The 25415-nt window shown below is 44.2% G+C and overlaps 1 protein-coding gene across 6 annotated transcripts; it reads left to right on the forward strand.

Moving 5' to 3' along the window:
- Window positions 1-660: 660 nt before the first annotated feature.
- MFSD10 (major facilitator superfamily domain containing 10) lies at window positions 661-24865 on the forward strand. 6 transcript variants are annotated; one of them, XM_030450846.1, is made up of 15 exons: window positions 705-746; window positions 1099-1141; window positions 1534-1660; window positions 3227-3416; window positions 3851-3947; window positions 6604-6707; window positions 9332-9490; window positions 11237-11425; window positions 15754-15862; window positions 16869-16980; window positions 18226-18334; window positions 19933-20023; window positions 21681-21728; window positions 23293-23382; window positions 24508-24865. In XM_030450846.1, exons 4-15 carry the CDS (start codon window positions 3246-3248, stop codon window positions 24612-24614), a joined length of 1386 nt encoding a protein of 461 aa, XP_030306706.1. In that variant the 5' UTR covers window positions 705-746; window positions 1099-1141; window positions 1534-1660; window positions 3227-3245; the 3' UTR covers window positions 24615-24865. The 6 variants fall into 6 exon arrangements, with proteins under 6 accessions (XP_030306705.1, XP_030306704.1, XP_030306706.1 ...); XM_030450845.1 differs by lacking the exon at window positions 1099-1141 and having other exon boundaries at window positions 661-746; window positions 1487-1660; XM_030450843.1 differs by lacking the exon at window positions 1534-1660 and having other exon boundaries at window positions 706-746.
- The last annotated feature ends 550 nt before the right edge of the window (window positions 24866-25415 follow it).

Genomic DNA, 25415 nt, shown 5'->3' on the forward strand with positions numbered 1-25415 from the left:
TGAAGATAATATGTGCTTAGGCCACTTGTAACCATATCCTTGCATGATAATGAAGCAGCGCGGACACCAGATGCAACCACACAACAGGACAGTGCTATCGATATCAAATCTGTTTATCTTCTCTGTGATAAAAAACAAAAACAAAAACAACTTACTGTTTTAAGGGAGCAGTTTGCTTTAGGAGCTGTTATGACTTTCACAACTACTGTTTTGTTTGTCAGACACCAGGAAATCTTCACTTATCTAAACTGCTGCTGAGGATACGTAGCACCGAGAGACTCCCTTTTTGGAACAATTGTGTTTTCACAAAAAAAAAACAAAAAAACAAACCAACAAACAAACACACAAAAAAACTAAGGCACGAAGTAACGGCTGTGGTTTGAGGTACGAGATACCCAGTTAAACTTGGCATTTAGGACGGCGGGGGCTGGGGCTGCCTTACACGGCCCTTCCCTCACCCCTCCTGGGCGGCCAGGTCCTGCCCCGCCGCCCCCTCAGCCCCGAGCAGCGGTGCCTTCCCGCCGCGCTGAGGGGCGGGCAGCCGGCTTCCCGGCTTCCCTCCTTGGCAGCGCACGGCACAGAGCTGCGGGAGAGGCTCCGTCCCCGGCCGGAAGAGGAAGGCGGACAGGGCGCTGCTGAGGGCCGGGGTGGAGCTGCCGCCGCCCGCAGCATCCACAAGGGAGGGCCCTTGGCAAGCGGAGGGGACCCACCCGAGCACCCCGCGGGCCCTGCCCCCCTGAGGAGCGGTGGGTGGCCCGGAGCGCGACGGCTCTGCCGGCGGCGTGGGAGGGAGCGGGGCAGCCGGAGGAGCAGCTCTGGGCTGGGCAGGGCAGGGCAGGCTCTCCTCGGAAGGGCTGCGGGTCCCTGGTGGGGGTGCCTTGCGGAGGGCAGAGCGGGTTCTGGACAGCACATCTCTCCAGTGCTGTACCCTTCACCTTTCCCGCCCGGCGGCCTCTCTGTCCCCTGGGCTTTGCGCGCTCTGGGAAATTGCTTTTTTTTTTTTTTTAATTTCTTTTGTTTTCTTTCTTTGCTGCTTTTTTTTTTTTTTTTTTTTCTTCCCTCCTCCTGATTGAAATTCCTGCTCCTGACCTGAATCAGGACTTTGTTAAGGAGTCAGAGGAGCCTTCCCAAGGCATAGCAGGTAAAGCCGGGCCTAGGGAACTTCTGAGGGAGGAAGGGGGAGTAAGAAAACGCCAGAAGGATGAAATTCTTCCCCCTGGTATATAACAAATCTGTTTGTGTGTTAGGGCAGGGCCAGCTCCGCTGCCGATCCCTTCTTGAGAGGCACCGAGGCCTGGCCCTCGCCCTGGCGCTGGCCCTGCCCGCCGGGGTGGAGGGCAGAGGCGGTGAGGGGCAGAGGTGAAAGCCAAGGCATGGCTGGGGGAGAGCTGAGGCAGAGCCGAGACAGTGTCAGGGACACAAGTGTCCAGAGAAACAACTTCCCTAAACTGAAAACCCTCCCCCTACTTTATACGTCTTTTCACAGAAATCAAACGTCATGGTAGAGCTGAAGCATTTTGGTTTTGCTGACAGGATGCCAATGAAATGTTTGGTGGTTTCCTGCCCAGCAAAAAATACAGAGCAGTATGAACAGCAAAGCTGACGAAGCATGAAGGCAAAAACTTGTAGTGCCATCCGTGAAAGTGGAGCTGAAGGAAAGGTCAGTGCTAGGATCAGGAGGTTCAAGCTTGTCACTAGCTGAGGTGGCAGCAAGGGTAAGGTGTGAAGGATGTTACCCTCTGTAAATAACCCTGGAATGAAGTTCAGCTTGGCCATACAATTCTGGGGAAGACCAGGATACAATCTGCCACAATGAACCCATCTCTCAACTGCTGGCAGGATAGACCTACAGCTGGGGAGGATTTGTGTAAAGAAATGCTTGTTTTGGCTCCAGATGCTCTTATATCATTTGGGTAAACTGCTAAATAATTTGTAGTAGTGATGACTTACCAGTTTAAATTAAAGGATCTTGAACATAACCAAACTGCTGTGTTCACTAGCAGATTTAAGAGCATTATGTCAAGAGTTTAATAAGTGATTGCAGGTGTCCCCCTTCCATTTTTGCCTCATGGCCTTTGAACTTTAATAAGGGTTCAGTGCTAGTACACTGAATCCACAGGTAAAGAAATGTGACACTAGTATTTATTGCTGAGCATAAAGAAGAGTTAAGGTATTCATTTATATGCTAAAGTGCCTTGTGTATGCAATGCAGCACATCTTGTCTGGAATAGAATTTATATTAAGATTAGCCTTGTGTTTTAAGTCTGGACTCATCAAAGCCAACGGATGTTTTTGGTACTGATGGACTTTTTTCAATTAAATTCTTTCTCCTTTGTTACCCTTTTAATGCAACCAACATTCAGGGATTTTTGTAATAATTGTTTTATGACTCAAATACACTGTAATATTTTACAAATCTGAAGTTTGCAGTTTCATGGTTTGTCTGTTGCTCCTTGATTTTGATATCTGTTGAAACAGAAGGTTTTTCAGGATATGAACCAACATCTTCATTTGTTCAACACTGAATGTGATACAGCCTGCATCCTTGTTTATATCTTTAAGTTGGTTTTGGAGTATTATAAAAGAAAGTTGACAGTTCTGTTTCTGACAAACTAAAATGCTGCCTTAATCATTTGATTCCCCAAGTCAATAACCTATGAGTGGATATAATCCAGAGGGAAAAAAAAGGTTGTAAAATTTTTTTGTGTTGTTTCTTGAGTTGCAGTTGCTCCCTGGATTTTATCTTGAAGACAGCATTCCTGCTTTTTTTTATTATTATTATTTTTTTATTGCTATTGCTTTAGTAATTTTTCGTGAAGCCATAAACAGCCTATTAGTTACTTAATACAGATATTTAAAACAAGAGTGCCCTTTCTTCTGTATCTTACTGTAACACTGAGTTGAAAACATTTGGCAAAGTTGTAGCAATACTGATCACTTGTTAACAAACTTTAAATGCTCTTTAGTTCTGTGTTTTATGTGGAATGATGCTAAATTTGTTACTTTATTGCCCTTGAAGCCTGTTCTTAATGCAAGCAAACTTGATGCTGAGCTAATAACCAAGGGAGTCAAGGTTTCTCTTCCCTTGAAAACCAGATACCTTCAGATATCCATAGTTTATATATTTTTGTGAAGTCTGTAGAAAGCGAGAATGAATCAGCAAGATACTCTTATAAAAGGTCTGCACAGTGGCTTCTGCTGACTGAGCATAAATGTAATTTTTCAGAAGCTGAGCACCTGGGAACATGGCCCTGCAAGAGACAGAAGTTGGCAGCAGCTCTATCAATGACAAGCAAGAACAGAACTGTAGTCATGTTATTACAGTTGTCTTCCTGGCACTCTTCATCGACTTGTTGGGATTTGCTCTCATCTTGCCATTGTTTCCTTCCATCCTGGATTATTACAGCCAGACTGAGGTAAGTAACAGAGAAAGTCAGCTTGCTGCACATGTTGGGTACAAGATCTTCAGGGAAGGATGGGAGAAAAATCCCTTGCCTCAGGGCAAACCAAATAGCTACAGGCAGAGTAATAGTATCCATCACATTTAAATGGTTCATGGACTGAATGTGTTTGTGAACCTGCCTGAGATTCTTCCCTCTTCCTTTTTTATTAAAATGAGAGAATTCGTTTGTGGGAAAGTTTAGGTATTTCTCATGGGCCAGTCCTTGTACTGCTGCATTTGTCAGTTAGACAGAAGTCACCCGCGAGGCAGAGTAAACAGCAGTCCTTAATGGATATCCATGGGGTTTATCTAAGAATGAAAGAGCTTTTACTCTATTTGAGTATTCCACACACTTACTTGCTCCCACTTCCAGCACCAGGTTCTATTTCCCAGCTGTCTGTTTTGCAGGATGGATTCTATTTGTCATTGCAACGTGGTGTGGACTGGTTTGCTGAGATGGTTGGGATGCCTCATGAGCGAAAATACAACAGTGTCTTGTTTGGAGGTATGGAAATGAAACAAGCTAACAAGCTGGAAAAAAGGGAAAGACTGTGTTGTTTTCAAGTTGCAGTGTTGATATGAGGAAACCTACAAATACAAAAAGCCTGTTACAAGGTTTGGATTTAAATAACACAGAAAATGTCTCTTGCGGTAGGCTATAAATGATTTTGGTTTTGTCACAGGGATTGCAGTGAAGAGTTGGACAGCCACATCTCTGCCATTTTGAGATACACAGGGAGGCAGGAGGAATAGGCCAACAGGAACCTTAAGAAATTCAGTAAGGATGAATACGAAGTCCTGCCCTGGGAAAGGGTAATGCCTTGCAACAGTACAACTGGGCACTGACTGGGGAGAGCAGCCCTGCTGTAAAAGCCCTAGAGGTCTTGGTGAGCAGCAAGCTGAGCACAAGCCAGCCCTGACATCAAAAGCACCAACATATCCTGGGCTGTATGAACCAGAAGGAAAGCCATTAAATTGATAGAAGCCATTGTCCCACTCCACACAGCATTTTTTAGGCCACATCTAGAGCACTGCATCAAGGTTTGCCCCCCCCTCCTCCCCCCAGTACAAGAAAAACATCTATAAGCTGCAGTTGAGCAGAGGGCCAGGATGTCAGAGTCTGGGGAGCTGGAGCTTGGCCAGCCTGGAGCCATTAGTACTCTTCCCTTTACAGGGAGGTTATCAAGAAGACAGTGAGACACTTCACTGTGGTGCATGTTGGGAGAAGGAGGGGCAACAGGAATTAGTAGGAACAAGGGAAGTTTACACTGGAAATGAAAAGGAACTTTCTCACAGTGAGGATGGCCAGTGGAACAGCTTGCTTAGGTCTCCCATCTTTAGAAGTACTCAAACCCTGACTAAGTGGAACCCTAAGGAATCTTGTCTGACCACACAGCTGACCCTATGAGCAGGAGTTTGGCGGAGGTGACCTCCAGAGGTCCTTTTTAACCTTATTTATCCTATGATCTTGCCCAATTTGTTCTACAGATGGCTAGAGAAATTCAGACCTGCTGTTTCTTATTGTCAGGCTGCCAGCTTAAAGGTTAGGAACCTGCTGTGCTAGTCCCTGCACAGTCACAGGAATTACTCTTCCTTCACAATTGATCTGAATGTGATTGGAGATCAGTCAGTAGGAAACACTGGAATTAGAAGCTGGAAACACTGGAATTAGTTCAAGGCTCATTGGCCCCCTGGGCAGCTATAGTTCAGCCCTGGTTCAAAATCTCATTAGTCCTATTAAAAGCAGCAGAGCTGCTGATTTGCAGGATCCAGAAGCATTTGCTGTCACTAGGACACTCTGGTGTAGGTGATCTCCAGCAGGAGCTGGAGGAAATCCAGCAGCACATATGTCATGTTACACATCAGAGACTTACTGTCACTCATCTTACTTTGAGTGGTAGGAAACAGTTTTCTTCAGTGCCTCAGGAACTGCTTTCTGTCTCCTCTAAGGCCTATCTGCAAGCCTCCTCTTTGCACCTTCTCACCATATCAGGCTCTGTACAAACAAGGGGCTGTGAGCTCACAGTTATGTCCAACTTGATGCCTTTTGCCTGCTGTATCCCTTGATTTGGGAATGCTGTATCCTTTGACTGGGCTCAGCTGCTTACAAGGGGAAAGCAACTCCTCTATTTTCAGAGAAGTCCACCTGACTTTCATCTAACTGGGAACATGCAAATAAAATAGACACTGTTCATCTCAAAAAGCAAGCCTTTATCCCTTGCTGTTTCTTCTCTAAGCAAAAAGTATTGAGAGAAAAGTATTTAGGAACAGTTTTGAGCAGTGAAGAGAATATTCTGTTCTGAACACCTTGGGGGGTTCAGTGTCAATATTCTGTCTCCCTCAAAGTTAATGGGGGCAGAACTTCTGGTTTCTTTCTCTTCTGCCCTTTGAAACTTTGTTAGCTGAATGATCTGAGACACACAACCCAGTTTTCCCCTTAGAGAAAAACTGTGACAGCAAGGCATTTTTTGCCTGTTATTTGGGAGTGGAGTGCAAATTAGTAAGTGTGTGAAGCTAGAAATAGCAAGGTAAAAGAGGAATAAAAGATCAGAGAAGCTGGAGGCAGATTTCAAAAGGTTTTGGGAGTCTGTTGGAACTTCTGCTTCTTAGGGTGCCTCACTAACAGCAGTGCTTATGTCTTTCTTTCCATGATAAGAAGGGGAAAAAAAAAGCCAAATGTGACAGAATCAGGTTCAAACAATAAAAAAAAAAATCCTAAAACAATGGCTCTATCTCTGTTTTAAGAACAGAATATGTATTTAGTCAGCTGGAGAAGCATTACAGAATCAGCATTGCAGTATAACCAGTGAGTTTTTCCCCAATCTCGCCTGTGAAATAACCAGTAATATCGATTATTATATTGATTATATCAGTATGAAGTAACCAGTCACTAGTGTATGATCCATCTTTCGCCTGTTACTCTGGTCTGGCTGTTTATCTGCTCTGTCTGTATGTATTTGCCTGCTCAGTTGAATAAGAATGCAAGATTGGTATTTTGAAGGTGGTTTATTTACAACAGCTGCTCTTTAGAGCTGTGTTTTACATTCTTTGTGTGCATTTAAAGGACATAGTGGAGCGATAGGTCTGGAACAGATAGGCTTTGTAATGAAGGCAGCAAATCTAATGATATATGTATTTATTTTATTTTATTTTATTTTTAGGTTTGATTGGCTCGATCTTTTCCATCCTCCAGTTTTTCTCCTCTCCCCTCACTGGTGCTGTGTCAGACTGCTTGGGCAGAAGGCCTGTCATCTTGATGACTGTGGTATGTGTCTCATACTGATTTTAGTGATGCCATCTCAATGCACAGTTGAAGGCACTATGGTCTTGTGGTTAGCACAAACGATTGGGAAACTGAAAACTTTAGGTCTATTGTGTTTTGACTGCTTCTTGCCAAGTCGCTTAGCCTTGCTTCCAAATGTGAGTGTTTAAGCTGAGCTTCCCAGATCCAGAATTGTTCATAGGAGGCCCCAAAATACCTACCTGTTTCTGGGGTCTTCCAAAACCCCTTCTCTCTTATATACATGAATATGACATCAGATGCTTTGTTTACAAATGTTAGACTTAATCCCTGTATGCTTTAATTCCCCAGGTGACTAATGAAGGCTGATCACTTCATGACCTATTTCACAGAGAATTGGGAATTGTTGGTTAGGAAGGGCTATATTGTGGTGTAAACTGCATTTCTTATGAACATTCTCCAAAAAGTTTTATCCATTGCTGGCCAAGAGTATGGGGTTCTAATTACAGAAGCAGTGCAAAGCATGTGTGTACATACATGGTGGAACTTTGCAGAAATGATATACAAATCATAGAATCATAGAATTGGCTGGGTTGGAAGGGGAGATCATCGAGTCCAACCCTTTTACCACTGTTGCGGTTGCTAGACCATGGCACTGAGTGCCACATCCAGTCTCTTTTTAAATAGCTCCAGGGATGGAGAATCCACTACTTCCCTGGGCAGCCCATTCCAATGCTTGATCACTCTCTCCGTAAAGAAATTCTTTCTAATATCTAACCTAAATTTCCCCTGGCACAACTTAAGACCATGCCTTCTTGTCTTGTTGAAAGTTGTCTGGCAAAAGAGACCAACGTCCACTCAGTTACAACCTCCTTTCAGGTAGTTGTAGACAGCGATGAGGTCTCCCCTGAGCCTCCTCTTCTCCAGGCTGAACAGCCCCAGCTCTCTCAGCCTCTCCTCATAGGGTCTGTGCTCGAGTCCCTTCACCAGCCTGGTTGCCCTCCTTTGGACCTGCTCCAGGACCTCGATATCCTTCCTGAACTGGGGGGCCCAGAACTGGACACAGTACTCGAGGTGTGGCCTCACCAGTGCTGAGTACAGGGGCAGAATCACTTCCTTGGAATCACTTCCTGCTGGCCACGCTGTTCCAGATACAGGCCAGGATGCCATTGGCTTTCTTGGCCACCTGGGCACACTGCTGGCTCATGTTCAGCTTCCTGTCAATCCAGACTCCCAGGTCCCTTTCTGCCTGGCTGCTCTCCAGCCACTCTGTCCCCAGCCTGTAGCGCTGCATGGGGTTGTTGTGGCCAAAGTGCAGGACCCAGCTCTTGGCCGTGTTGAACCTCATCCCGTTGGAATCAGCCCAACTCTCCAGTCTGTCCAGGTCCCTCTGTAGAGCCCTCCTGCCTTCCAGTTGATTCACACTGCCCTCCAGCTTAGTGTTGTCTGCGAATTTGCTGATGATGGACTCAATCCCCTCATCTAGATCATCAATGAAGATATTGAACAGAAATCCTCATATCCTTTAAGTCTGTGGCCAGCAAATTAAATAAGCATGTGGGCTTATGATTGCATCTCAAATTTAAGGGCTGGAACTGTGAATTCCTCTTATTTTGAACTCAGAATTCTTGTAAGTTGGAAACAAATGGAGCAGGATGTACTATAGTGGTTTTGAGCACAGAACTGATTTAGCTCCCTCTGAACTTTGTTCTTCTAATTTTATTGATCACAGAATCATAGAATCATAGAATGGCTGAGATTGGAAAGGACTTGAAGATATTCAATATTCAACCCTCCTGCCACAGACAGGGAGACCTGCCACTGGATTGGATTGCTCAAAGCCCCATCCCACCTGGCTTTGAACACTTCCAGGAAGGGGACATCCACAACTTCCTTGGGCAACTTGTTCCAGTGTTTTACCACCCTCTTAGTAAAGAATTTCCTTTTCTCTCTTCAAGTTTTAAACCATTGTCCCTTGTCCTCTCACTTCATGCCTGCTCAAAAAGTCCCATCCCAGCTTTCCTGTAGGTCTCCTTCAGATATTGGAAAGCTGCTATAAGGTCACATCAGAGCCTCCCTCTTCTCCAGGATGAACAACACCAGCTTCCTCAGACAATCTTTTTATAGGAGGTGCTCCAGCCCTCTGATAATTTTTGTGGCTCTCCTCTGGACATGCTCAAGGAGCTCTTTGTCCTTCTTATGCTGGGTACTCCAGAACTGGACACAGTACTCCAAGTGGGGTCTCACAAGAGCAGAGGGGGGAATCCCCTCCCTCAACCAACTCTCTACGCTTCTTCTGATGCAGCCCAGGACACAGTTGGCTTTCTGGGCTGCAGGTGCATATTGACAGCTCATGTTAATCTTCTCATCCATCATGATCCCCAAATCCTTCTCCTCAGGGCCACCCTCAGTCCTTTCTCCTCAGTAATCTCAGATGAAGTTTTTATGGATGAGTTTCTACTTTTTTTATATCACTGTCCAGGAAAGAGTTTGGTATCAGTAGATTCAAACATATCTGCTACATAAGTTTTGGAGTATCTGTGAAAAACAAACAAACAAATGAACAAATTAGATGCTTAGCTGGGAAATATGCAGAAACAGGATCAACTTTGCTTTGCTTTTTAAAGAGCCCTTTCTTGATTCTGCAGATGGGTTTGATGACATCATACGCACTATGGGCTGCCTCTAGGACTTTTGGCATTTTTGTTCTCTCCAGGATCATAGGTGGAATAAGCAAAGGGAATGTTGGCCTCTCCACAGCTATCATTGCTGATCTGCACTCTCCAAAAGCACGGAGCAAGGGCATGGTGAGTAATATGCATGGGGGATATGTTTGGGTAACTTTTTTTAGGTAATTTTTAATTGGTTTCATGTGCTCAGAATGTCATCCTCAGATGTGTATGTGTTGATCTTGTGAAAACAAGATTTTATATACTACCTTGTGTCTGAAAAGACACCAAATAATTTTGCAGCTTAGCTCTCAGGCTTGTCAATGGTTTCTACCTACAAGTGAAATGCAGATGCCCTAGAAGTGGAAAAACTACATATGTGTTGCAGCTGTTAACCCTGCTGATAACTGTAATCCTGATTACAATAGTTTAGAAATCAAAAGATCTTATGGCTCAGTTTTGATAGCTGGAACCCAGTTCTAGGAGAAGCCATTTTTCTCACCTTCCACAGCACTGCACAACACAGCACAGCATGTCTCTGCCTTCTTCAGATGCTGCACTGGCTTCAGCATCTGAGCTCAGCATGTAAAGGATGTGGCATTTGACTGAATGAGCAGCAAATAGCATGAACAGCTGCCCTGTCCTCTCCTAGAAGGCAGAGGAGTAGGTGGAAACACCCTGTGGGCTGAGCTTTGCCTGTGAATTACCAGTTAGTTCTTTTATCTTATAAAGACCCCTGGAGGCCCAAACTTCTACTGACAGGTTGTTATAAGCCACTATGCAGGAGAGCTGCTTCTTGGAAGGAGAAAGCTTTAGATTTCACAGTGATAGCTAATGAATTTTCCAAGTAATTTATTATTGTCCTCATGAGTCAAAGTATATTTTTATTTATGGAGGGGGCTAGCCATATAGCATTAGTAAATAAAATGGCTCAGGGCCTATTTTTAGGGTTTGAGAGCAAATCACTTAGTGCAGCACAACTCACATCCATATGGCTCTGGTCTCTTCTTTTCCAAAGCAGAGAAAGAATGTTTGTTCTGTTCTCTGAGAAGAGAACAGCATCTGACTGATACTGTTCCCAAACTGCAGTGGATGTTGCCTGGGACAGTGCTCACTGGGCAGGCTGAACACTGGAGACACCTCAGTGTGCCCTGGCCATGCTTAGGGTGCTACTGTAGGTAAAGTTAAACAGACTCAGGAAAGCAGGAGGATTGTGTCCTGGGATGACACATGTTTGGGTCCTGCATATGTGAGTATACATCTTTGGATGCCTCTTTAAGAAACTGAGGCAGACCCTGCTCTGTTGTGCTCTTAAGCAATCTCACCAAGGCTGATGACTCACATCAGGGCTTACATCAGCTTGAAAAGCTCCCATCCAGTCTATACAGATTCTACCTCTTTTCCTACATGCTGGTATCATAGCAAGTCCATACATCTTCTTTAGTACCTGCAGTGAATTCAGGTTGTTCTGGGAAGCCTCTCAGTCTCTGTTCTATGAGACATAGATTCCTAAATCCAGAAATTGGCAAAGCAAAGACATCATTATTCCTACCTTGGTGTTGTCCTCCCTTCTTCAGTACAGAAGTTTGTCCTATGGCTGAAGGATATGCTGGCTGAGTAGTCCCTGAGGTGAGAATTATTATTTCCTTTCCCAACTTCTTTTCACTTCTAACCACATTGCAGTTTATTCCTGCCACTTTCCTGGCTAGGTGGAAAAGAAAATCAGTTATTTGTAAATAACAGTTTTTTCACACTTAGCATTCCTTACATCCTCAGGGTGGGTACATTGTATATCTGTTTGCATTTCCTTAAGGTAAATACAAATTGTTTTAGAACTGAACTACCTAAACAAACTGGTTTTCTGTGTTCATTGTATCACTGCAGGCAATGATTGGTGTTGCTTTCTCCCTTGGTTTTACCCTGGGTCCCATGATTGGAGCTTATTTAGCCATGGAGACAAAGAAAGGAGAAGTCTTCTACCTTCATTCAGCATTGTTGGCACTCGTGTTTGCTGTGGCTGATCTGATTTTCATCTTCTTCTTACTTCCAGAGACACTTCCCAAAGAAAAACGGGTAAATGGATTATCAATCAGAAGATCTGTGTTTCCTGCAGAAATGGGATTTGAGGACTGTTCAAATACTTGGAACAGTGAAGATGGGTCTGAGCCAGTGTCTCAGGAGTTTAGCCCTTTCCTGGGAGTAGAATTTAATATTATTCAGGGTGGTGTCAAAGTGGTTGCATGATGGTCCCATCTCCTAGCCCAGTGTAATGTTGGAAACTCTTAATAGCTGGCATGTATGTTTAATTGCTGGCTTCAGTGTATTAGGTTTCAATTTCTGACAAACTAATTAGAATTTAGGACGAAGAGGGTGAGTTTTTTTATCCTACAATCCCAGTGACTTCCCAGGGATAAATTTCAGATAATCATAAAAGTAAATCTAACAGAGACTGTATTTTCTTCCATTTAGCCAGATATGTTAGAAAATTTCTTAGCTATTGTCTTTGCTTGATTATTTTGAGTGCTCATGTAGTGAATAGCTATTTTCTTTGCGCTGTGCTGTCTTCCACAGATAAAAAATAATCTGCATGTGGTAAAATTCAGTGACTGGATTTATAGGGCCAGACACTGTTCAAGATATATCTGGTTAAAAGCTTCTTAGAACAGTCTCCACTGGTAGCATGGGAGAGACTGAATTCAGCCCTGGGTATCTGGGTGACACACTCCATTTGACTTTCAGCTGGATTGGATCTTTCTTGTTGTCCCTTGTTTCTAAGCAGCACTCAGCTGTTGAAGTGGGCCTGGTCTCTCTGGATGGCCAAAGCCTTATGACACTGAGACTTGTTTAGGAAATTTTTGTCTGCAGTGCTTCTGCCAGGGCAAAACCTTAGCTCTTACCCTAGTGTTTCCCTGTGTCCTGTGTGAAACTGGTTTCTCACGTTATCTTCCCAAACACTACAGCTATTTAAACTTTTCTTAAAAGCTCTTCCATGTGTCATCTATTCTCCTTTCCTATTTGACTGTTTCTAAACATTTCAGATAAAATCCTGTTCTTGATTAGAGCTTCATGTTCTGGGGTGGTAGGGACATGCTGACTCAGGGAAATGCTGTAGAGTGGATCTGTGTTCTACAAACAATTTCACCTTTGCTGTAGAGGGATAAATGGCCTCAGTGCCTTTTAGGACTCTGTAATCATCTAATTACATCCCTGTTTCTTTTATTATCCTCTTGAAAGTTGTTCAGATAATTTAGTCTGTGTTAGCCAACATGACTGAATTTTGATAAGAAGATGAAAGCCCTGTCATTGTTTTCTGAGGCTCTGTCTTTGTGCAGCAGTGGGTGTTGAATGAGGTGGATTAATAATTTCAGGGTCAAGTTCCAGTGATTAAAAATACACAGGGTGTATGGCTGCTGATGAGATAGTGGTTTGTCTGTATTGGAGCTTCTTGTGATCTATATTGGTGGTTTTGTACTGCCTCCTTTTAGCTAGCATCTGGCAGTGGCCCCAGGTGATTTATGTGTCCTAGGTTATTTGTAAATCTACTTATTAGGCTGCTTTGCTCTTTTCTTGGGTGATTCCTCCCACTTTCTGAGCGGGAGGGGAGCAGTTGTCTTGACAGAGAATGACAGAGGAATGATAGGTGTGTTGGCTGCCCTTCTGGAACTTGGTTGGTCAGGGAGCAGGTGCTACTGGAGTATAGGAGTGGATACATTGGAAGGACAAAGCTGTAAAAAGAGAGGAAATTATAATGATAACCAGTAGGAGGGTGTGCTAGTGAGGTCAGACATCTGTTTCCTTACTCATTTTATTCTTGTTTCTCTGTTAGCCCTTTTTTCAAATGAGAGATTAAGTATTTCACATTTGTTTGTGTTGGAATTAACGTGTAGAAAGAGGAAGGTGAAGGGGGACATGGGGAGGAAGGATGAGCTTGCATCCAAAAAGAGCAGAATTTTTGCTCTCTTTTTTCCCCTCTGTTTTTTCAGCTGTTCCACAAGCTTTTCAGGTGAAGAAGAGTGACCAGAGACCTGTATCTTTCCTCTGTCAGATACACTGATATTATATGAGGTGGCCAAAACACTTCCTGCTGTGACCTGCAGGGATTCCCCTGCTAGGAATATAAAGGACACCAGTGGAATCTGTCCCATTTAGGAGCTTTTGAGTTAATTTTTAGCTCAGCTACTACTGCGCAAAGCTTCCTTGCTGGAGGGAGAGTCTTGCAACTTTTTCTTTCTGGTGTCCACTTAATAATGTAAGGAGTATGCATAGGGCTGTGCAGAATCACTGCAGACTTCTGGAAAAAAAAGACTTTTGCTTTATGGATACTAAACAGTGTCTGATTTGAAGGGTAAGGCTGGAGTATGGAAGGCCCCAGCTGAATTTCTGATTTGGGCTGACTGTACCTTCAAGATGTGTCACATAGAGTCTCTGCTTTAGAGGAAAATAATGACACTGAAAGATGTCTGCCATTCAAGGTGACTTTTGGGGTGATCTTGAAGTAAAATTGAGCAATTTTGGAGTAATAAGTTATAAGCATGGAATTTAAATACAAATGAGATGTTGCAGATTTTGAACCTGTGAAGATTCTAAACTCCATGCAGCTGGTGACACTGACTCATACTGGCAGTGTATATTTTATTATTTGGGGGTGCTGAAAAGTCAGGTTTTGGACAATGTTTTAATGGTTGATCAGTGGTTCAATTAACTTCTAAACCACTGTTTTTAGGGCAAAGATAGGATACATTAAAAGAAATTTACATGCACACACACATACCTATATTTAAAAAAAAAAAATCTAATAGACATATGTCTATATTTTGTAAAAATCTTAATATTTTAAGCACATACACATATCCTATATATCCTTCAGACCAAACTAAAATCAGCCTTCAAGTACAAAGCAGCTTGGCACTTTGTCTGGCATGGATAGTAATCCAAAACAGGTACAATTGAAGTTTTTTTCTTACTGAGAAACATGCTTGAAGAGAGTTAGTTGTTACCAGATTCTGTGTGCTGTAGTACATGCCAACAAATGCAGGAACTGAGGATTTCTAAAAGCCAGCTTCAGGAAATCCTCTTACAGACCTTCTAAAGAGCATCAGGAAACTTCTTCTTGGGAGTGTCTGTTTACTCTCTGCAGTACACGTGGTGGAAGGAGAAAGAAATTTATTTTATGTGTGTCAGCAGCTTTATGGCTTTATACAAACCCAGCCTGGGATCTGGAACTTGTTGCTGATGTGAGGCTACCAGGCTCCAGAGCTCTGCTGCTGGATGCTCAGAAGCTCTGACTGTTGAAACAAGACAGAGGTCATGCTAATACCATATTGCAGGTTTACAGCTCTATTAAATCCACTCCGAATAGGTCCTCAAGTCATGGACTGAGATTAAGTTCCACTGATAATTTGACCTTTAATCTCTGCCCTCGAGGGGATAATAGCTCCTTCCCTATCTGGGAAGAGAGGGAAGCTCATCATATAAAGTCTGTGCAGTGCTGTGAAGATGTGAAATGCTCAGTGTGCTTCTTCAGGATTCTTGAGGCTGTGTTATCTCTTCCTGTGACTGTATAAATTCTACTTTGAAAGCAATACTTTCCTTAAGAATTTAGACATTATTTCTTCTTTAGCATATATTTACATTTTCTATATCTTAGAATAAAAAATAAACAAATTAAAAAGTTAAATTCCCTGTAGATGAAAGAATAAGTATCTCCTAAGCTCCTATTAATAAGAAGCAGGAAGAGTGCCTCTAGATGTATAACTAGGTTGAGATGTATTAAGTACAAGGACCAAAAGTGCTACAAAATATATTTTCTTCTTCAAAAAGCCACACAATGTGTCTGAGCAGAATCTCTCTAGAAATCTCTCTAAATTATCTCCAACTAATATCTCTAAAAATTATATTTTCCTTTTCTTCCCCAGGAGGTGTCACTGGCTGGCTAAAAGAAAACCAGTACCGAAACAGACTGTTGTTTGATGTGCTACACATCAAACTTTCTCAGACCTGCAGTACACAAGCCAATCTCCAGCTTCCCATGAACTTGCAGGCACATGGGCCATGATTTGTCTAGTAAATGTTCATTGGACATCAGGATGATGCAAAAAGTGACCCAAATAAAGGCACCTTCAGGCTGTGGAGAATGAGCCCCTTCAGCTTTTTAAGAACCCAGGGAAAAATCTATTTTCTGCCTTCAGTGAAAGCTGCTATTGGTGCCCTACCTTGTAGTTACAGTGCTGGAGCCAGTTCCATGATCAGAAAGTCTGGGATGTCATTGAGAGTCACACAAACCCCAATGCCATTTGCCTTGTTTCACCTCAGATAATCTGTGTAGGTGACTGTTACTGTCAGTTCCTTGCAGTAATTATTACATCAGGTTTTTGAATAAACTTCTTTCTTTCTCTGACCAGGTCTCTTCCGTGACATCCAGATTTCAGGCAGCAGTTGACTTGCTCAGTCCTTGGGCTTTGTTTCAGTTCTCTGCAGTCACAAGAGGAAAGGAATCCCCATCAGAGGAAAGTAAGCATTAGCTTACCTTTTATATTAAAGTTGTATGTTCTTCTTGTATGTTATGGTGGTTGCTTCACTCAAGCCATTTCAGAAGCAGCACTCTATTCATTCATTTAAAACCCACCATACTAACTTATGAACAGGGAAGTGAAGTTACCTTGGCTGCTGGTCCTGTTATTCCCCAAAGAAGTTTTTGCAGATTAATGTGTTGAAGATTTCTGACTTGTTACTTGCTTTTTCTTCAGGCACTGGCTGCAGTGTGGGGTAGGCTGCAGTATGTAAAGTGATTTTAAAAAGACAGACAAAGGCTTGAGTAAGGAAGATGTGAGTTTGCTTATCCAGGCTGTGAACCAGGAAACTTCAGACTGGAATTCTATTTCTCAGCTCAAGACTTCAGACATGTAGGATCTGAGCTGGCCATTTTTCCATATGAAATTACTTAAGCCATAGTAAATAAATCAGTGTTTGGCAGGTACACCAGCTTGCCTCTCAGTCCTCCTTGCTGCTGCATCAGCCACCTTGGAGCAAACCTGTTAAACCCTGCAGTGGCAGAAAAACAAATCAGGTGATCTGTTGCAGATCATCTGTTGCTTAGAAAAAAAGGGATGCTGTGCTTTAGCCAATATCATCCTGAGGCCAGCATCAAGTTACTGGATGGATTGCAGTTATTGGTTAAAAAATAAAGCAATAAGTCCCAGTATAGGTGGAGGTGTAAGTGTGAGGCAAAGAGTCTGGACTGTGTGAGACCAGAGTGACTTAAAGACCCATCAGTCTTCTTGGGTTTTGTCTCCTCATAAGAAGGGAGAGGAAGTGAGAAGTCATTTTGTGCCATGCCTATATGGCTATTTAAAATGAGCATCTTAAGTGAGAACTTTTCCTTGTACAGTTGATAAATGTTGTACTGTTGTTGTTGCATGCTCAAGCTATGCTTGAAAAACACCACTGTATTTCTCTCTTTTTTTTTTTTTTTTTCCTTGTTTGTTTTTCCTTGTTTTTTTTTTGTTTTGTTTTTTAGATCCTCAGAATCTCAAAATCTTGGGCCTGGCTTATTTCTTGTACCTCTTCCTTTTTTCCGGCTTGGAGTATACCCTGAGTTTTCTGACTCACCAGAGATTCCAGTTCAGCAGGTATAGCACACTTAGAAGATGAATGTTGGATATTTTGTCTAGGATATTTGTCAAAATTTTGACTTAAGGTCTTCGGAAAGAAGCCTCTGCACTCAGAGATACTTGGGCTTCGTGGTAAGAATTTCTGAAAAATGGGTATACTCTTTATCATGAAAGGAAGTACTCAGTGAATCTACAGCTTCTACTAACTAGAGAAAATCAATACACAAGATTAAATTAAAGCTCCTGAACTATGTATAACTGAACTATGTATAACTGGGTTAGTTGCAAACCTTTTCTCTTCTAGCCTAGAGTTCTTCAGGACAAATCTTGAAGCTCAAAATAGGCAAAGGATGGAGCTTTGTGATTATATTTGCTCAGTAGGGTTCTGCATTGCATGTTTTGCAGTCATTACATCACAGTTTGATTTCCTTTAGTCCAGCACCAGAGAAGATAGAGAACAGAATCCACTAACAGCAGTTCAGCTTGAAATACTTCTGCTGCCAGGTCATAGGAAGATTTCGAGCCAGGAACATGATCTTGCAGCTTGATTCCTTACATGTGTCCTTCCCTTTGAATAATCCTCAGGGGTTTGTCTCATCTTTCCCTGTCTGTCTTTCATTACAGTTTGTGGCTTAACAAATGTGTGTGCATCCAGGAAAGGTTCTCTGGTGTGTTAAGTGTGCTTCTGCACAGTGCTGTCAGGGTGGCCATGTGGTGAGATACACAAATTTGTGCAGGTGGTACAGGCTCTGTGACAAACAGTCTGGTTAGGGAGGTGAGAACTTTTAGTTGAAAATATCCACATAGTTTGGAAGAGATGAAAGGGAAATTCAAAGAACTATTTAAGGGTGGAAGGAGTGATGCAAGCTTCCTGGGACAACACACTATCACCACCATGCCAGTGCCTTGGTGACCTTAACCTAACTCCAGCAACACCCATGCACCTGGCACAGACTTCCATGGCACCAGGTAATTAATTAATCTGCTGACTCTTTGTGGGCCACCCTGGAAACAATGCAACTTCATCATAGCAGACCAGAGGTGGCTGCAGCATTTGCTGTCCCAGCCATCAGAGGTTTATTTCTTTCTGTCAGACTGCCATGGAACCTAATGGCACCATATTAAAAACTGCACTGCTCCTGCAAGCACCAAAAAAACATTTTCTCTCTCTGGTTCAGGAAAGTGTCTGCACTGAACCTATGAATCCCGGGGTGGAATGCTCTGTGCCTGACTCTATAATCTGTGTTTTTGCCTCCCTTCTAGCATGCAGCAAGGCAAGATGTTTTTCTTTATTGGAATAACAATGGCTGTGATCCAGGGAGGCTATGCTCGCCGAATCAAGCCAGGAAATGAAATCAGAGCTGTAAAAAGGGTAAAAAATACAATAAATAATTTTTTTCCTTTTATTTTCCAGCACAAATCTGACATGTTAATTTTCAATCTAAAGTGCAGCTAAAGGTAGTTGGAGTGGGCACTTACCAGTCTAACTAAACTTTGGAACATTAGAGCCATTTCTTACTATCTTAGCTATGATATTATTGAAACTTTTGAGTTCATCATAGATAGCTACTGAAGTAGGAAGTAAGAACAGTGTCTGTCTTTGCAGTCTGGGTAAAATGCAGTGAAGATTGTACTTTGTTTCAGTGATTTCTCTTGCGGTGCAGACATTAAAACTACTAAAGCTGCTTCAGAGTTGATCTCTGACTTTCTTTCTGGCAAGTTATTTTCAGGGACATCCTCAGCCTGACCATCTCCATGAGAGCTTTTCCCTAGAGTTTATTTCACTGGTGGGCAGGGAGAAGTAGATTCTTCCTCCAGTCTTGGATTTGTGGTCATCAGTAATCCATGTAACAGCAGTTTGTACCAATGTTCAGACAGAAATTTCACTGACAAAAGTGTGCTTTTCTTTGTTTTGCTCACCTTGTCCTTGGTAGAGATGACAGTGCTGCTCTGCTGGGTTGGCAGGGAACAGTTCCTCACAGCTGTGGGACAAGCAGATATGTTTTGTCATTTACATTTGTGCATGGAACTAACCAAAGTGGGGTTTGAGTGTTTCTCAGCTTTTGTTGGCTGCTTGGCAAGAGCTGTGCTTGGACTCCTTCCTCTTCCCTGCCCTGAGAAGTGTAGTTCCCTCAGAATACCTTGTTTAGTTGGTCTGGGATGACTGCTCCTCAGAAACACCCACATGCACTGTGCAGAAACAGGCTGGCCCTGGGACACCCTTTCTGTGGATGCAGCTTTTGTGGGAGTTTCCCCTTTGCTGAAGTTGTTCTGCCAATTTGTGAATCTGGATCATATGGCAAAATGTGGCCTCTCAGCCAGTGATTACTGTTTCTCATTCATAACTGAATCTTCTAAATGAAACATTGGGTGGGAGCAAATACCCTATTTTGTGAAATGTGCAGCAGATGTGTCCTTCTCCAAACACCCTCATTTTTTCATATTGACTCCAGAAGTATGGACTTAGATAGCTCCAGAGAGTTTGAGGTATCCCTTAAAATTGGTCAGTACTGCTGAGAACAAGCAGAGGAGCTGTAGTCTTGTTGCACAGAAGTTTTTTGATCACTTGAGCCAGCTCAGGAGATAAAAAATTAAGGCTAGAGTTCTGTCCAGTTCAACACAGAACAAAAGAAAAAACCCACCAAAACCCAGTAGGTCCTGTGAGAGAACCGTGCAAAAGTAAATTTTTCCTCAGCCATGGGAAATGGGTGGTGGGATAGCTGCAGCCTGTGTTCCAGGTGACTTCAGCCCACATATGATTTGCCATCATGTGATAGTGAGAGAGAACAGAGAAGCAAACTGTACTCATGTGTGCCCATCCAGGTGAATTTCACATTCCTACTTGGAAAGAAAAGGCTTTCTGCTTCTAACTGAAAGCAGTCCCATCAGCAGCAGAGAACTGGCAGGACACCTGGAGTTAGGCTTTAACAAGCAGGGCTTAACTGTAACTGTGACTCCTTCATTTTACAGGCCATTCTGTTGTTGATTCCAGCTTTCTTGTTAATTGGATGGGCTGCAAGTGTGACCATGCTGAGTGTTGGACTGTTGCTGTACTCTTTTGGTGAGCTATTCAAAATGCACTAAAGGCTGAGCACAAATAATTTATCTTCACATCTTTACTCACCCTGTCAAAAAAGATGCACTTCTGATTTTAGCTATTAAGTAAAAGAAAGTTCACAGGTTTGTTTTCAAAATATAGAAGAAATAGGGTCTGGGTTTGTTTTGTTTGTTTCTTTGTTGTGTTTTGTTTTGTTTTCTTGGTTTGGTTTGTTTTTTTTCTGATGCTATTTATATCACAGGAAGTTGCTGTGGTTATTTGGAAGCATCCCCAGTGCTCCTGTTGTCCTATCTCACTGGGGAGCTCTTGGGACTGGTCTTGGGGCCCCACTCATCAGACCTAGAAGCAAAATGCTCATTAAATAGCTCAGGAAAAGAAGGGAGACATCATCTCCTTGTGTCTCAGTGGTGGCTGCATTATTTCTTGGGCAGCAGGCTGAGGAGACCTGCATGGTGTGGAGCTGGGGTGTTCAGGATGAGTCAGGCTGAGGGTCAGACAGCATTGCCCTGAGCATGGTGGCACAGGGCTGCATGGGCTGGACACTGCTCTGCTCAGGGAAGGAGAACTCCACCTATTGTGTTTGATAAGTGCAGATGGTTTTCAAAGATGCTTATGCATTTACATAAGTAATATTCTGCCAATTTAAGCCATTATTCAGAGAAAAAATCATGAATGACATTAGATTTATCCACTAAAGTGCCTCTGAAAAGAGATTTCAGATACTGCCAGTGCTTGTTAGTAGCTTGCTTGTCTAGGGACAGCTGTTTGTTAGACAGATTTCAAAACCTACTTCTCTACAGATTAACTTCATTTTGAGAGCCCAGGCAAGGGGAGGGGTCTGTGAGGTGTTTGTTTTGTCTCACTGTGCTTCTTAAGTTAGGAGCTTTGTCTCCCTTGGGCTCCATCTGGTCAGAAGTATCCATCACTTCCCCAGGTAAGCCAGGTAGAAATGCCTCGGGGGGGGTCTCCTTTCCCCTCCTCTTTCTCCCTCTGCCCCAGTCAGGGTGCCTGCAGTCAGGGTGCCTGCATGTCTGTCATCCCTGCTCTCTGGTTGTCCTTCTCTTCCCAGAAAAAATTTTGCTTTGTATGCTTACAGCACTTCCTTCTTGGCAGAAGCATCCCCTGTTTCAGTAAGAGGGCAGTGACTGCTGAACAGTTTTTGGCTTTTTGAGTCCAAAAATTTTGTAATCTCTTCTTCTTGGACTTGACTGTCCAATTTCCCAAGAGAGAACGTAGCCACCTCTTTCATCCATGAGTGCAGTGAAAGGCCACACGCATGGCACAGTGTGGGGCTGTGTCCAGCTACCTCACTGCCCATTTGAAATATTTGAAATCCCTGCTCCACCTGACAGGACCACAGCATTTTGGACCAGGACCAGTCAGCTGATCTGACATATCCACCCCTTCCCCTGGGCTCACAGGATGAGAGGCACTAATGTGAAACATCTGCTCTGAGCACTCTGGCTCCGGGCTTTGTGCAGGTTGGCTTTGAGGGGATGTTTTCATTATTGAACTGGATTAAACCTGATGATTCATTGTTGATGCAGTGCCTCAGAGCTCCGCAGTGGTGGGTTTGGGCCACATGTTTTTGACTGTTGCTCTTGTAACTGTTTTGAGTTCTCTGCTGTTTGCTGACAATATCTTTTGTGGATTTTTCCAGCTGCAGCCATTGTTATCCCCTGTTTGTCAGCAGTGGTGTCAGGATATGGTGAGTGTCTTTCCTGCTCTGAGCTCTTGGCCACGCAAGAGACCTTTGCATAGACTTGGCTCAGGTACAGATGGCTGAGGTCCACCTCAGATCTGAATGTGGGACTACTGTCTCCAGCTGCTACTTGGCTGTGGAAAGCCTCTTTCCCCCAGTTGCAGTCAACAAGGAAAGCAGAAGCACTGTAACAGTGACCCACTGCTGCATGCTGTATATACAAAGGATCGCCACCCCTGCAGGAGTCGGGCCAATGCCTAGGGAAGAGCCCTTCCCACTCCCCTGTCTCTGCCCTTTCCTGCTTTGCAGGGATCTGTGGCTGCAGGGACCCTGTGCCTGCACCCAGCTTTGCAGGGGGAGATGAACCATCTGCAGCCTCCAGCTCCTTCCCTTCCTGAAAGTCCTTTGCAGGAGGGAAGCTAAGTGGGACTTCTGGGGATAGGAAGATAAATATTCCAACCCTAGGAAATGCAGAAATGTAGTGAAATGAGGCAACCAGATGCCACTAATTGCCAGGGAGTGGGCATGAGCTTGTGTTAAGCCCACCTGTGCCCCTTTTATTGGCCCCCTTATCCTGCTCATGCACAGTTAGGGCCCGCCTTAATCAGGCACAGGTGGGCTTAACACAAGCTCATGCCCACTCCCTGGCAATTAGTGGCACCTGGTTGCCTCATTTCACTACACAGAAACATCCTGAATGGGATCATAGGAAAACTCAGACCTCACTTGTACCTGTCTGAAAACTCAGCACTCCATACTGGGTGGTTTCAGCACAAACAGCAGTGAACTGTTCAGAGTGAACGTCAGTGTCACTGCAGGTTTGTAAGCAGCTCATTCCAGTGGGATGGGGAAACTTGGAGCAACATTATTTCCGGTAAGGATTAAAAGGAGGGGCAGCAGTGGGGTAAGAATTAATGTTGTTGGCAAAGGCCACAAATAGCACTGGGCCAGGAATGGCCTGGGTTCTTCTGCTGTCAACCAGCAGTAAAATAATTTATATTCCTGATTGCAAAGAACATACAGTCTAAGGTACCTTCTAAATATTCTAAAACCTTCTGGGTTTGTGGCACTGGTTGCTATGCAACTTTGTGAAACAGATGTAGCTGTGTCTCCCTCTTTGGATGGCACAGATCGTTCTTTAGCTTTGGTTCCGTTGGTTTCAGTACTGCAGTGCTCACTGGGACAAAATTGCAAGGTTTTGCTCATTATTGTCACTTTCATGTTGCTCTTACTTAAGTTGCAGCCATGCTTCTGCCTGTAGTGTACACCTCTGTCTCCTCAGCAAAGCTGTTGCACAATGTAAAATTGGGTTTTACTGCTTATGTTCAGGGGGTGAGAGGGGAGGCTACACTGAAAGTTGTCCATGGACAAGCATTTTTGGCAAGTTCTGGTGTTGTTCAGTGAAGCTGTGATAGGAGAAATAAATGCTGTTGGGCAGCAAGTGTAAAATGAAGGAGGGGGAGATGGATGTGGAAAGTACCTCCAGAATAAGGCTCCATGAACTACTGCAGTGCCTGCTTTCCCTGCCCAAGCAAAACCTCCATGAAGTGACAGCTCTCTGCTTGCACAGGCTCTGCCAGCCAGAAGGGACGAGTCATGGGGATCCTCAGGAGCCTGGGAGCCCTGGCCAGAGCCCTGGGGCCAATCTTGTCTGCTACAGGTGAGTGTGGCCTTGTGCTCCTTCCTGTCTTTGCCATCACACAGCTGGGGGGGTTGGGAGGGGAACGGGACACACAGCACATTTCAGAAGCATCAGGTTATCTTTGCAGATGTAGGTACCCTTGAGAGATGTACCAGGGCTGGACACAGTCCTTGTTAGCACCAGTGAAAGCCTCGTGGGTGACTTAAAATGTTCATGGACAGCAAGTACTGCCTGGCTTGTTAAAAATTCCAGCAGGAGCATGAAACTAAGCAAGTCCCCTGCGTTGCTGTGTGGGCAAGAGCTGCTCCTCAGAGTGCAATGGGACCTGGAGGCTGAGCAGGAGCCCTACTGCTCAGCTGTAGCCACCTCAGCCCCCAACCCACCTGCCCAGGGGCTGCCCCTGCACCAGGTGAGCAGCAGTTGATGAAATTTGGGTTTCTTGTGCTTGGTAAGTAGTTCCCCAGAGCTCATGAAGCTGCAGCCCAAGATGATCTAAATCAAACTGGGACAGTTCATGATGGGCAATAAAGAAGTCTTCAGAGTCTTCAGCATTAAAAGTACCTGTAACCTACACCCTCCTATGGAGCCCAGAGCCCAGGGGGTGGGTGTGCAGTGCCCAATAGCCTTGACTGTGCCTAAGGAGCAGGGGTGCCCCTGCCCCAAGGCTTCAGGGCCCCTCAGCCCGTAGAGGGGGAAGGGACAGAGTAAGGGGTAGCAGCAACTCAGAGCTTGAGCTTGGATCTAATGTTAGTTTGGGCTACACCAGAACCTCTCTCCTGGGTGCTGGATTCCTGAGCGTTCAGTCAGGAAATTGATCCTGACTGTGAGTGACCCTCAGGAACAGCACAGAGCCACGAGGAGGGGCTGAGGCAAGGAGTAAAGAGTTGCTTTGTGGCTACAGCTGAGTGAATAGGAACTGCCTGATTTCCATACTGGCAGGATTAAAATATCCTAGTTAAAATAACCACTTGAGACATGCTGTTTCCTTGGAAGAGAACCAGCTCTGCTTTAGCCAACACCTCTAGATAACTTGTGCGCCAGCAGGGCTTTGCACTGTGAGGTGCAGGAGTTGCAGGGGAGGGGAGCAGGGCCACGGATGCAGGAAGCAGCACACTCATGAGCAACATCTTGCTTCCTTTGCAGTTTACTGGCTGGCAGGGGCAGAGCTTTGCTTCACTGTCTGTGGAGCTTTGTTCCTCATCCCCTTAATTCTACTTGGATCTATAAAGCAGCAGACAAAGGAGGAATAGGAAGTGCCCACACAACTCTCAGCAGCTCCCAGGGACCTCTACATGGCCTGACTGTACCTGACTCTGCTGATCAAAGAGAAAGAGAAGGATTTTGATGTGGAAGGGGATCTGTGGGGACCATTTGCAGCACCACCAGACTTCAGGTTTCCTATGGCCATCCACAAGCCCCCCCAGATGGCTTGAATAGTTTTGGAAACAGGAGAAGAAAAAAAACCCCAAAACAAATAAAAAACCCCCACACCACCATTGAGTAAAGCATCAAGATGATCAGAGAAGCAGCGTCAAGCGTGACAGAAACACAGCACAGTGCAATCCCAGGTCACCATCAGCTGCTGCCAGAATCCCTGTCACCACCAGCACCACCCTGAGCAACAACCCTGTCCAGAGGACTGTTTCAACAGCTGGGAACAACTCCAGGCCCTGTCTCTGAAGGTGTTTCTATACAGTTATCACAAGCTATCCACACGTGTGCAGTACAGCAACAGCTGTCACCAGCTGACTGAAAATGTGACCATCAAACCAAAAGTGAGACACATACTGCAGCCTTCCTGATGCTTTGGCTCAGGTGGACTGGTTTTAATATACAATTAAATTTTGGGAGATGTTTTATATTTCTAATACCCTGCGATTGATAACCAAGCCTTGTTGTTCTTGCATTACAAATAAACTGTTAATTTTGCATTTGTCTGTCCAGTTACTGACAGTGAGGATGTCACAGGCATTGAAACCAAACACCATGGTGTGGATTAGCCCAGGAAGGGCACAGAACCTCCGCCCCTTGGTGCTGAAAATGCCGCTGGA

Source organism: Calypte anna, chromosome 4B, assembly GCF_003957555.1.
Source record: "Calypte anna isolate BGI_N300 chromosome 4B, bCalAnn1_v1.p, whole genome shotgun sequence".
NCBI lineage: Eukaryota > Metazoa > Chordata > Aves > Apodiformes > Trochilidae > Calypte > Calypte anna.